This window comes from Epinephelus moara, chromosome 22 (genome assembly GCF_006386435.1).
Source record: "Epinephelus moara isolate mb chromosome 22, YSFRI_EMoa_1.0, whole genome shotgun sequence".
Classification (NCBI taxonomy): Eukaryota; Metazoa; Chordata; class Actinopteri; order Perciformes; family Serranidae; genus Epinephelus; species Epinephelus moara.
Genome location: NC_065527.1, coordinates 990,112 through 1,003,429, shown reverse-complemented (window position 1 = coordinate 1,003,429; position 13,318 = coordinate 990,112). Strand labels below are relative to the sequence as shown.

Sequence of the window (13,318 nt, the reverse complement as noted above, 5' to 3'; positions counted from 1 at the left end):
CTAGAGAGCTCATTTCTTATCTAGGCCTAACCGCCATATGGATTTTTACTAAACTTGGTAGATATGTAGAACAGGACGCCTCAAGGTGACTGGAGAAATTTAACTCTAATTGGCAACTGGGTGGCGCTATAACAACAGAAAAATGCTTCAAAATGGCTAAAATGCGACCGATCGCTGTGGCTCCCTCTGTGGACCAATGTTTGTTTTTCTTCTAATTTTTGGTATGACTAAGTCATGGTATGGTATGCTGTACTCAATGGGTATGGACTCTAAGTCATGGTATGGTATGCTGTACTCAATGGGTATGGACTAGTTTTACATCTATTTTATTTTATTTAGTTATTTTTATTATCATATTTCTAATTTTTATTTTATTTTCACTTCATTTTATTTTACTTTTTTGTGATTTCTTTTACTTTTAACTGTATTTTATTTTTGGTCATTTGGATCTGTTTGGGGTAATTTTGTGTCACTCTGTAGTGTAGTGTCTTTGCAGTCATTTTGAGTCTCTTACTCGGGTGTACATCTTCATTTGAGACATTTGCTGTTTGGAGTAGGAGGCAGTGAGACTGTTTGCTCATACTACTGGACACTATCTATCAAATATCTCTTGAATCCTTGATCTGTTTTGGTATATACATATAAAGTTGAGCTAAACAAAGGTTTCACCAACTTCATCATCAATCTTGTCCAGGAATCCAGCTCTTGAAGTGTAAATCTGCTTGACTCACATCATCAAGACTTCTGGCCTTGTAGGCCTTATCCTGGGCCTAGTGGTTCAACCGACCTGATTTTCATTTGCCATGCCATCTAAAGGAAGCTCCAACAACAATTTGGAGGAGCCCATCTCCATGGCTCAGGTACGTGAATTACTTGAGCAACAAAAGGATTTCTATAAAGCTCTTCTCGAACAACAGGAGAAAAACTTCAAATCATGTGTTGAACTACTTGTTGATTCCTCAAACAAAAGAGTTGGGGAATTGCAGAGAGAAGTCCAAGACCTCAGGATTAGTTTGGAATTCACTCAAAAGTAATTTCAGGACTTTAAAAACCATTGCAAGTCATGGTGTGATGCTTGTAAAGAAACCAAGAATGATGTTGAAACAGTCTGCAAAAGTCTCATCTCACTCAATGACAAAAGTGATTATCTAGAAGGACAGTCAAGGCGCAACAATATTGTCACTGATGGTTTGAATGAATCAGTTAATGAAAAATGGTCTGATTCTGAGGAAAAAGTGAAGAAGCTGCTGTCTGAGAAGCTTCAGATAGACCCTCACAAAATTGAGCCTTCCTCATCCTCCACCAGGCCCAGGCCCATTATGGTCAAGTTTCTACGTTATAAGGACAAACTGGAGGTCATCAGCAAAGCCAAAGCCCTGAAAGGCACTGACATTTTTATCAATGAAGATTTTCCTGAAGCTGTTCGACAGAAGCGAAAAGAACTTCTTCCAGCCATGAGGGCTGCCAGGGAGCGGGGGGAGATTGCTTACCTGTGCTATGACAAACTCATTGTACACCCACCATCCCATAAACCAGCACCATGGTCGAGGTGAAACAATGCTCTGACTTCTGACAATTAGAAGCAATGCAATCACACATACATACATGTATACACATACAGTACACATGCTCACTCACTCACACACTCACACAGTATTTTATTTAATTTCAACATGTAATTCAGTATGTTTGTCTACTCATGAGCACCTCCATGCCCATCATGCACTATAGCTCTCTTTGTTGCCACTGTCACATCCAAATTTCAGCCTCCATTATCTGTTGTTCTTGTTGTAAAATGTGTTACCACCTGAGATGCACGTCTGTCAGTGAACATGATCTGGATGAATGGAGCTCTTGGACTTGTTCTAAATGTGTCTCCTTATTTCCTTATCATGATATTGATGATGACGTTCTGATTGCTGATATTAATCATGATTACTGGAAGACAACTGTTTTAGACCATAGGGTTTTCAATCCTTTTGAATTGAGCCCACAGAGTGACACTAAATTTATGGAGCTTTTTGATCTTGTTTTAAATTTTTTTTAGCTCTCTAATTTCAGAGTCTCTATCCTGTGGCTATTTTAATATTAATAAGTTAAATAGTCTACTACTTGAAATGCCAAAGCCTCATTCAAAGATGTTCTCCACTTTTCATCTAAATATCCGCAGTCTCTCCACGAGTTATGATCCACTTTGTCAATTTTTGTCTTCATTTAATCATGAATTTTCAGTGATAGCATTTACAGAAACTTGGTTAACTGATGAGTCTACATCTCTCTATAGCATCCCAAATGATCATGCTCTGCATCATTGTAGAAAGGCTAGAACTGGTGGAGGTATATCTATATATCTACATGACGAACTTCATTATAATCATAGAGATGATCTTACTTTTAACTCTGTCTGTAATGATGTTGAATCTCTGTTTCTTGAAATTCCCTCCTGTGATATTTTTGATGGTAAAAGTGTTATCATTGGTTGCATTTATAAGCCGCCAGACACTAACATTGGACATTTTAATTCTAGTCTTGCTTGTGTCTTAGAAAAAAATAACCAAGAAGGCAAAGTATGTTTCCTCTTAGGTGACTTCAACATTAATCTGTTTAATAGTGAGTCTCATTCACTCACTGCTGACTTTTTGAATATATTGTATGCAAATTCCCTATATCCCTTAATCACTAAACCTACTAGGATAACTTCTTCATCTGCAACCCTTATTGATAACATATTTACCAACTCTCTTAGTAATGTGTGGAGGTCTGGTGTCTTTTACTGTGATATTTCTGATCATTTCCCAGTATTTCATTTTACTACAACTCCCATAGGCAAAGAACAGGAAACAGTGAAATCCCCAAGTTTCAGAGTATTCAACAAAAGAAACATTGACCTATTTGGGAAGCTGATTGATGATGTCCCATGGGATAATGTATACATGCATGATGATGTTGAATTTGCATATCAGTCATTTATAGCGTCTTTTAACTCTGTATTTAACAGGTGTTTTCCTCTGGTCAATAAGCATATAAAAAAAGTAGCTACATTTAGTAAACCCTGGTTCACTCCAGGTCTCCACAAGTCAGCATTAACAAAGAATAAGTTATACAGGAAATTTATCACAAATCCATCTCCTTTGAATGCTGCGAATTATAAGAAGTATAGAAATAAATATAACCATTTAATTAGAATTGCAAAGAAAAAATATTTCACCAACAAGTTTGATGAGGCCTCAGATAATACTAAAGCAACCTGGAGAGTCATCAATCAGCTCCTGAATAGGAAAAAGGCATCAGCCACTCTTCCTCAGTTTGTTGACAAGAATAGAGTTTATACAGATCCATCCATATTGCATGTGCTTTTAATAATTATTTTGTCAATATTGGCTCAGTTCTGTCAGAGAGGATGCATCCTATCACTGGGTCTCAATCTGAGTTCCTGAAAGGTTGTTATCCTTCTCTCCAGAGCTTTGACCCTCCTACTGAGAAGGAAATCATGGACATCATTGTCAATATGAAGGATTCTGCTGCTGGTTATGATGAGGTCAGGTCGTGTCTGATTAACAAATCTATTCCCTCATTCATCAGGCCATTGACCTATATATTTGCCAGATCTTTAGAGTCTGGAACAATTCCGAGTGATCTGAAAATTGCCAAAGTGGTTCCTGTGTTTAAATCTGGAGACCGTAGCTCTTTTAATAACTATCGCCCTATCTCTGTCCTTCCATGTTTTTCCAAGATTTTGGAGAAGTTGGTTTACAATAGAATCATGATCCATCTGCAGAAATGGAACATTCTGTATGAACATCAGTATGGATTTAGGAAAAACTATTCCACTGAAATGGCTGTGCTTCAACTGGTTGACAAAATTCACACTGCTTTAAATAACAACGAATATGCTTTGGGAGTATTTCTTGATTTATCCAAAGCTTTTGACACGGTTAATCACGATATTTTACTTCAAAAATTGTTACATTATGGTTTTACTGGAATTACTTATACATGGTTTTACAATTATATTCATAATTGACAACAGTTTGTTAACATTAATGGATCGACATCTGATAGGGCGACTACAACCTGTGGGGTCCCACAGGGGTCTATTTTAGGACCACTCCTATTCCTCATTTACATTAATGATCTGGCTGCAGCATTATCCTCCATGTTTCCTGTACTTTTTGCCGATGATACCAATTTATTCGTCTCACATTCTAATTTTTCTGTACTGATGGCCAAAGCCAACACTGATTTAGAAAGAATTTCCAAATGGTTTCTATTAAACAAATTATCTTTAAATGTTAATAACTCTAATTTTATTGTATTTACTTCAAAAAACAAAAAATACTCTAGATCTAACTCTTGTCTTTCCATTGGAAACAACTCAATTACCCTGGTTTCATTCACAAGCTTCCTTGGAGTCATAATTGATGAAACTCTAAGCTGGAAGACTCATATTCAGTCTGTTTGCAATAAAATGTCTAGGTCTGTTGGTATCATTGGCAGAATTCAAGGTTTGGTTCATCAAAAGTGTTTATTAATCCTCTATTATAGTTTAATCTATCCGTACCTTATATATTGCAATGTTATTTGGGGAGCTACCTATCCCACTCACCTTCATAAGCTTTATATTTTACAAAAAAAGTTCTGCAGAATTGCCACTTTCAGCAATAGGATAGAACACTCAGCCCCTCTCTTCAATCAGCTTAATATTTTATCAATTTTTAAAATAAATGTATATCAAACCTGTATATTAATTTACAAAATTTTGCATCCATCTGCTTCACTTTCCATGCCTTGTAAAGAATTTTTCCAGACTAACAGTGATGCTCATAAGTATAATACGAGACATGCCAAATGTTTACATCTTCCAATGTTTCGTACTAGGCTTTGTCAATTCTCCATCAGATATAGAGGGGCTCAGCTTTGGAACAGTCGTATTCAAATTGCATCTCAGTCTACCTCACTCAAGAGTTTCAAATATAGGCTACGGTCCTGTCTGATGAACCAAACTCTTCAAACTGATCTCATTTAACTATAATTGACCATCCTCTATCCACTGTAAGGATTTGACTGATTTGTCTGAATTCAAGTGTGCTTTGGCACGTGCGTATACAGTCGCACACTCCCATGCTCGCTTGAGCACGCATACACACATACACTCATGCACAGACACATACGCTTATGCTCTGACTCACAATCCTATTTGTTGTTGTCTTTGCTTTTTGATTCCATGTTTTTATATTTGTTTGTCTGTTTTTTGCTATGGACTTATTAATATATGTTCTTAATGCTGATATGGTGAGATTCCCTCTATAAGCCTCTCGGGGTTTTTTAAATCTCACCTGCACAATCTGCTTGTTGTATTCTGTCGGTTTTGTTTGCTTGTTTTTCTTTTTTACTGTGCAAAAATTAAAAAAAAAAAACTGTCCTTCAGTACAAATCTGAGGAACTTGGACTTCACTTGAGTATCTTGAACATTTCTCACTATTTTAACAAACCCAACAATAAATAGATTAATGGAGACAATAATCACAGTCACAGGAGATATTTTAAAACTTTTAATACTTTAATTCTACCATTATATTTTCCTGATTTATACTTTTACTGAAATCAAAATGACAGCCACACAACAGCCACAGTCAGTCATTTAATGTGTTAAACTCAATTTTTTAATGGTTATAGTGTCCGTAAGGTCACCAGACTATCACAGGACTGACGCATAGAGACAGAACCATTCACACTCACATTCACACCTACGGACAATTTAGAGTCACCAATTAACCTGCATGTCTTTGGACTGTGGGAGGAAGCTGGAGCACCTGGAGGAAACCCACGCTGACACAGGGAGAACATGTCGGAGCACCTGGAGGAAACCCAAGCACAAATTGGCCTTAATGTGTCGAAGCAGATGGTCCATATGACTTCATCACCGCCGGGAATGTGTCTCTCAGGATCATGTCCCATCTCTTAAAGGGATTCAGGACTGTTAAAACCTCATGAAGACTGTGATTGGTTTTCCTGGTGCAGTGACGACTCACCAAGTCGGCCTACTACTGAACATTTAGTCACAAACACTCCAGCTGTTGTTTCTCCGATGTGTGGACTCTCATGTGCCTCTGTAACTGCGTCCTCCACGAAAACCACTTGTTACAGACTGAGCAGCTGAATGGTTTCTCTCCTGTGTGTGCTCTCACGTGTTCCCGCAAGTGTGTCTTGTGGCCGAATGTTTTACTGCACTCGGCACAGCTAAACAGTTTCTTGCCATTATTTAATCCGACATCACACAAGGGAAATTTGGTCGTCAGTTCGGAAGAGTCTCTGGTCTTGTCATCAGTATCTGGTTGTAAATCTGGATTCGAGTTCCTGGCTGGTTCTGGTCCTCCACAGTCCTCTCCATCAGCTTCTGTTCCCATCTGTTGTCTCTGTTGAGTTAAGCTGCTGGCTGGAGGCTCCGCCCCTCTGTTCTCCTCAGTTTGGAAAACCTGTGACGACTGACGCCCGACACACTGATGGTTCCTGAGCTGGTAAAGCCAGGTGAATCTTTGGTTACAAATGCTGCAAGCGAAAAGTTTCTCCCCCGTGTGACGTGTCATGTGTTGTCTCAAATGAACCTTCTGGATGAATCCTTTACTGCAAATGGAGCAGCTGAATGGTTTTTCTCCCGTGTGAGTTATCGTGTGTCTCTTCAGGTCTCCTCGGCGCAAAAATCTTTTCTCACAAACGGAGCAGCTGAACGGTTTCTCGCCTTTGTGGCTCCTCATGTGTCGCTTCAAACATCCGCTTTGTCCAAAAGACATTTTGCACATTGGACAGCTGAATGGTTTCTCTCCTGTGTGAGATCTCATGTGTCGCTTCAGGTAGCCGCTTTTACCGAATGTTCTCCCGCATTCAGAGCAGCTGAACGGCTTCTCATCAGCACTACGTCTCGAATAGCTGGCAGGTAGGTCATCGTTTTTCACAGAGTTTAAACCTGACTGAAGTTCTCCGGTCTCCGTCCAATCGTCACTGTCGTCAGTCTCAACTTCAGAAGAGTCTCCGGTCTTGTCATCGGGATCTGGATCAGAGTCTCCGGGTAATGGTCGCACTCCTCCTTCGGGCACTGGTCCTGGTCCTCCACAGTGGTGTCCCTCAGACTGAGGTTTCTCTTCATCATCTTCACTCTTCACAGGGACAGGAGTGAATGGGAACTTGGTGATATCAGCCTCCTCCAGCCCTTGAAGCTGCTCTCCCTCCTGACTGCTCCACAGTTCCTCCTCTTCCTCTTTAATGTGTGGGGGCTCTGGGTCCTCCTGGTCCACACTGGAGCTCCACTCCTGCTGCTCAGGGGGAACCTCTTCTTTACTCTCGGAAACTTTGCGGACATCTGAAGGTGAGAGTGAAACAGGCATGCAGTGATATTCTTAGCACATCATCTGATTTGCACCGAGTTCTGAACGTCACTGAGGTTTTATCCACGCTATTGTTTTTGTTTTAAAAATGTAAAACAATTGCTGCGTTTATGCGCAGCGTCCACAATGCTTCGGTGTTCTGGTTCCCCCTAAAATGGTGACCTCTGACAACACTGCTGGACCTGTTTTAATGTGAAAAATCTGGGGTCGTGTTTCAGTGTGGACAAGTGGAAACGAACACTTTTGACAATGATGACGCAGATAGCTACATTTAGGGTCTATCAGTCAAAATGTTACGGCCAGGTCTACATACCTTTTGTGATTTCGTCCTTCTTTTGAGTGTACTTCTTTCCCATCGCCATGGCTACGTCCAGCGATGGACAGAGATCCCATTACTGCTCTGACATGTTGCCATATTTTGTTTTTGCTCGTGTGTACAGAGTGTTTTTTTAAAGATTAAAGATTTAAAGATTTGAAAATGAATTTGTTGTAGGACGAAAATGTATTGGTGTGAATGAAAGCGTGTTAGTGTGGATGAAAACAATGGAAAATACATTAGTGTGAATGTAAGCGTCATCTTTTATTTATTTTTTAAATTTCATTTTACTTTATCAACTGAATATGGTCGTGTCTTGGGCTTTTATTTTGAAGGCCCCTAATACTGAACATCCGTCGTCCGTGTGAATATCGGTTTGTTTTGACGCAGCTGCAGGAAGCTAACTGTTAGCCTGTCCGGCTAGCTTGTTTCAAAGCAACATAACGTCTTTGGAGTTACAATGAAGAAGAAAAAAAATCTTCAACAAACCTGCTCTGTTTATTTCCGGTCCCGCGCGGAGCTCCAGTAGTTTCCGTTGTCGCTCGTTCTCCTCTTTTGAGCGACAAAGTTGCTCCTCGTACTCTGCTATCGTTCTTTCAAACAGCCCAAATATCTCTTCAGCAGCCGCAGTTAGTCGCTGCTTCACCAACGCTCTCAGCATTTGGACTTTACACATCTTCCCCAGAGGACAGAGAACCGGGCTGAGGGGTGTCTCGCGCCTCTAGCAGCCGCTCCTCGAGCCCTGTCAGACGGCTACAGCTGCCCAGTCGCTCCGCCCCCTTCCCGGAGAGATAACATCCGGCTCCACCAGCGGACTGTTAGAATAAAACATACTGACCAGCACAACGTCAATAATCTACACATTTTCAAGCGTTTCCTGTTAAGTAACTTATTGATTAAGAATACATCCGGTTTATGTTTATTGATAAGCAGGGGTTCAGCCCAATACCGCCTGACAGAGAGTCGTTTGTTTCTTGTTCAGATTTTTAAGTTCATGAATCAGAAAACAAATCAAATATCCAACTTGTCAGTGACACACTGAGTTTAATCTCTTATGTGTCTGTATGAAACTGATGGATCAGATCAGTCCGATCAGCTGTCCAATCAATAACTGCTATCCAATCAGGGGGTGTGTCAGTCGGTACAAGACTTCTGTGAAGGCTGCACTCGTGCATCCTCACTTCCCTCTCCTCTGAAAGCCTCCTCTCTCCTCGACTCCAACGAGTGCATTTAACGAACTGAGACGTCCTACCAGATGGCGAGTCTAAATCGATTTCCGGGTCAATTGATGGAGGATAGAGGACGGAGGAGTCGAGGGGTCAAGGAGGGATAATGGGATGAACCCTGTGCGTTTAATTTTGAAGGGCCGGTGACCCAGAAGTGTTTTTCTCTCCCGCAGCGGATTGTTGTTGTTTTTTAATCAAAATGGCGGCTCGCTGGTTCAACTCAGCTGGTGAAAGAGTATGTTTGTAGCTAGTAAAAAGTATGATGAACTCCAGCAGATCCTCTGAATGTTTTTAACTCAGACGTATCTCCCGGTGGACTACAGAGCTACTGGAGTTAGCTTAGCATGCTAGCTGTTAGCGGAATTAGCATCACGGAGAGACTGTGAAGATGTATAAAGTCCAAATGCTGAGAGCGTTGGTGAAGCAGCGACTAACTGCGGCTGCTGAAGAGATATTTGGGCTGTTTGAAAGAACGATAGCAGAGTACGAGGAGCAACTTTGTCGNTTAATGTGTGCTTTAATGTTATATTTTGTGTTTCACTGTATCATTATTACTATTATTATTAGTAGTATTAGTATTAGTATTAGTATTAGTATTATCATTGTATTGAAGCTCTTGGTGGTTCAGGAAAGTAGTCAACGATATGGGGTGTCTAGTCAGGACACAGAAAGCAGGAATGTCCCTTCAAAGATTTATTATGAACTCAAGGCATAGAACAGATGCACAGGCACTGTAGGCTACTCATGGAAGTGTTTGGTTCTAAGTGAGAAACAATCAAAGAAATCGACATCAGATTATTTAAATAAACTATCTCTACAGTTACACAAATTAAACAGTGCAAAGAAGAAGTACACTGTAGTCTCACAACAGAAATACAGATTAGCAGACTAAATAACCAGGGGCCTCATTTATAAAGCTTGCTTACGCACAAAACGGGGCTTGAAAGTGGCGTTCGCCACTTCCCACGCAAAGGTTGTGATTTATAAAAATAAACTTGGTGGGAGAATGTGCGCACCTGTAAGCAAACTCTGAGTCATGCCTGCGCACATTTTGGAGACACTGGGAAGTGGCGACGCAGACGGCGAGGTGGAGAAGTGGGGTCAGATTCTTATTGATGTCTCACACAAATTTAATGTCACGCTATATCCACCTTAGATCCATGTTATCATTGAAATTAAATCCAGCAGCCTTATTTTGCGCTTCGAGTGAGTGATAATTGTTTCATAAAAACGTTGTAAAATCCAACTCAAACCCTGAATTGAAATTCTTTCTAAATAGGTATTTAATCCGCACTGCCTCTAACGTCTCATTGTCCACTCTGTGAGCGCAGGAGGGGGAGAGGACGGCGCGACTGCATGGAATATATTTATTTATTTAGCTAAATATTTCCAGTTCATTTATCATGTCTCGAAATACAGCCATTAAGCACAACCGTTACACTCATTTCATCAGCCCTACTTAGACATGTGCTGTTCATGATAAAACCGGCATGAAGAAACGTGTTCGCCTATTACACTTTCATCTTTGAATTGTATTTCAAATTACACGTTGTATTTTGGGACAATGATACCACTGGTTCATGCTGTAATTCAGGCCGGGTGTCTGATCAGACTGATTGCCATAAACATATAAATACTGCGGTGACCCTCGTGCGTAATTGCGCAAGATGGCACTGGCACATCCTCCTTTTTGCCTCCACCTTTAATAAATGTGATTCTTTATGTCACACATCAATGTCAAACATCCTCAGATTTAAAAGCAACACATTAACTACATGTTGGTAAAGGAGTAGAAATATTTGGTCTACCTTTAGATCAGACCACTTTTTTCCTCTGTCACTGTCCGTGCAGTCTCACAGACACAGCTGACAGCATCAGCAGCGTTGATGTGTTGCCACTTTTTTTTTGCTTTCTTTCATTAGTGATCCCGCTGCTGTGGCCACCAAATAAAATCGTTCTTCAGTCCTCCACCTCCCGTTAAAGGGTCTCTAGCTCAGTCTCGGAGAAATTCCGTTTTTTGGTTCGTTTCTCACACCTGTCGCCGTGACTCACAACGAGAGAACTTATTTATATACAGATCGCATTCATGAGGTGATTTGCATGAGCATTTATGGTTGAACTAGGGCGTGTAGAGGGCGGAATATGAGGCGGATCTGGGTGCGCACAACTCCAGGAGGTCTGTGATTTATAAAGAGAACATTGCGTGCAAGTGTGTGTGCGCACAGTTTTATAAATCAGATTATTTTTTGGCGCACGCCATTTTCAGCTTTTGGGCGCACATCAACTTTTAGTATGAATCCTAAGCACTCTTTTATAAATGAGGCCCCAGGACAGATAACTGAACATATTCACTCAGTGGGAAATAACCACTACTAGAGTTCCAACAACACTGTATAAATTGCTGTCAGCGACTGAACATATTATTTTTTTTTTTTTTTTTTTTTTTTTATATAACAATCAAATCAATACTTAGTGGTGGTCATGGACGCACACAACAAGAAAAAACCCACTTAAACTGTCTCAGTTGACTGGAACTGCTTCAGTCCATCTGCTGCTCTTCAAGAAAGGCCACACAAGTTGTGTGTGTAGAGAGCCGAGCCGTATTAAATTATTTTGATCAGGCTGTTTTCAGGCACTGTTTGTAAATATCCTACACTATCATGAGCCAGTAATTTGTGTATGACCCACATATTTAGGCAACATATATTCAGATATGCCATGATTACTGTGACCAAGATACTGATACTTTTTTTTTGCTTATGATAGTAATCTTAAGTGTTGCCAAAGTTCACATTCATTAATGTAAATGTACAAATTAAAAACATAATTCTTTGTATTTAGGAGAAATGGAACAATTTAGTCCTCACAAAAATAGAAAGAAGATATCAAAATGATAAATGTATGCATTAGCTTTCAAATCTGCAAGTGAACGTTTGTCAGATTTGCGTCTTCATTTATTTATTATACTCTTTATTCATCAAAATGATAGTTCCTTACAGGAGCTGCTTTACTTCTCAAAGAGACAAAAGAAAAAAAAGGAAGTATCAGTCTCCACAATAGCTGCTGTACATCCCTCCCACCCCACAACTTAACTGACAACTTTTACTTTGATGGCATATTTTACTTCCTTCTGCTTCTGCAAACAAAGTTTCCATGTGACCATTAAAAAAACAACACATATTTAGGGAGGCTGCGATCATGTAATTAATGTAACGACAGGAGTGACGAATAAAGGAGGGAGTGGTCATATTTAAGGCTGCAGGTGGAGGTGGACGAGTCATAAAACACAGGACTTACCACTTGGACTTTCCCCAGAGAGACAGGTGTGAGGACATCATCAGTTTAAGGTACGTCCTCACAGTGTTTCTTCTCCCAAAACTCACCACAGTAACTTTACTGATTCACCTTTAATGTAAGCTGCATTTTAGCATTGTAGCTATTATAAACTGTTTGTAAGCTGAACTGATAAGGTGTCACATTTTATAAACTGATCCTAATTTTTGAACAGAACAAACAACAGATACCACCATAAAACTTCCCCAGTTTCTGAAATGTTATGTTTAAATATGTAAATGAGGCATTATCTAATTAAAAGTGCACTTTTTGCCTAAAATTCCAGAACAGAAATCTGAACTAAAATAAAATCTAGATTTGTATTTTGGATGTGTATTTTCCAGGAGTCTGAAAGACAACACGTTATGGAAGCAAAAAGCCCAAAATCTAAAAGTTGACCATAGCATGGAAAACAATGTTTTCATCCGGAGTATCTGGCATCAAGTTTGTAAATGTAATTTCACCACAGCTTATTTGTAAAAGACATTTTGGGATATTTAGCTGTGACACAAAGAAATGTTTAATTTTAGTTGTGACTGTCAGAGTCATGACTTTATTCTCATTAAATTATGAATTTATTCTTGTAATATTACAACTTTATTCTCAGCACAGATATGTGGGATGTGTTTTTAATTTGCAGAGGAACTCTGAACAAACATGGGACAGGAAGTTTGACCTCAGTGAGGAGGTGTGGTCAACTCCATTGTTAGGATACATTCCTGAAAGGTGTAATTGGTTGTCCTTTTGTGAGCCTGAGGCGTGGGCATTCGGTGGAAATTATAATGTACTGTTAATTGTCAGTGTGATCACTCTGCTGATGGAAGGTTGAGACTGACGCATTTATCTCAGTGTTGTGGTCGCTGTATTTTTGGTGTTATATCTCTGTTGTGTTGGGTGGAAGATGTGAGCGCTTGAAAGGAATTGGCGATTAACCAAACTGGAAGAATCTCGTTTAATCTGGACAGACAGTCTCAAAACTTATAAGAGGGGCCTCCGCAATGCCAGAGCAAACTATTACTCAGCATTAATAGAAGAAAACAAGAACAACCCCAGGTTTCTTT

The 13,318-nt window shown here is 39.9% G+C and overlaps 1 protein-coding gene across 1 annotated transcript; it reads right to left on the bottom strand.

Annotated features, from left to right (window-relative positions):
* Window positions 1-5,537: 5,537 nt before the first annotated feature.
* Window positions 5,538-9,427, bottom strand: LOC126384421 (gastrula zinc finger protein XlCGF57.1-like). The gene is made up of 2 exons (XM_050035505.1): window positions 8,188-9,427; window positions 5,538-7,357 (listed from the first exon to the last, which is right to left on the bottom strand). Exons 1-2 carry the CDS (start codon window positions 8,372-8,374, stop codon window positions 6,060-6,062), a joined length of 1,485 nt encoding a protein of 494 aa, XP_049891462.1. The 5' UTR covers window positions 8,375-9,427; the 3' UTR covers window positions 5,538-6,059.
* Between the last annotated feature and the right edge of the window lie 3,891 nt (window positions 9,428-13,318).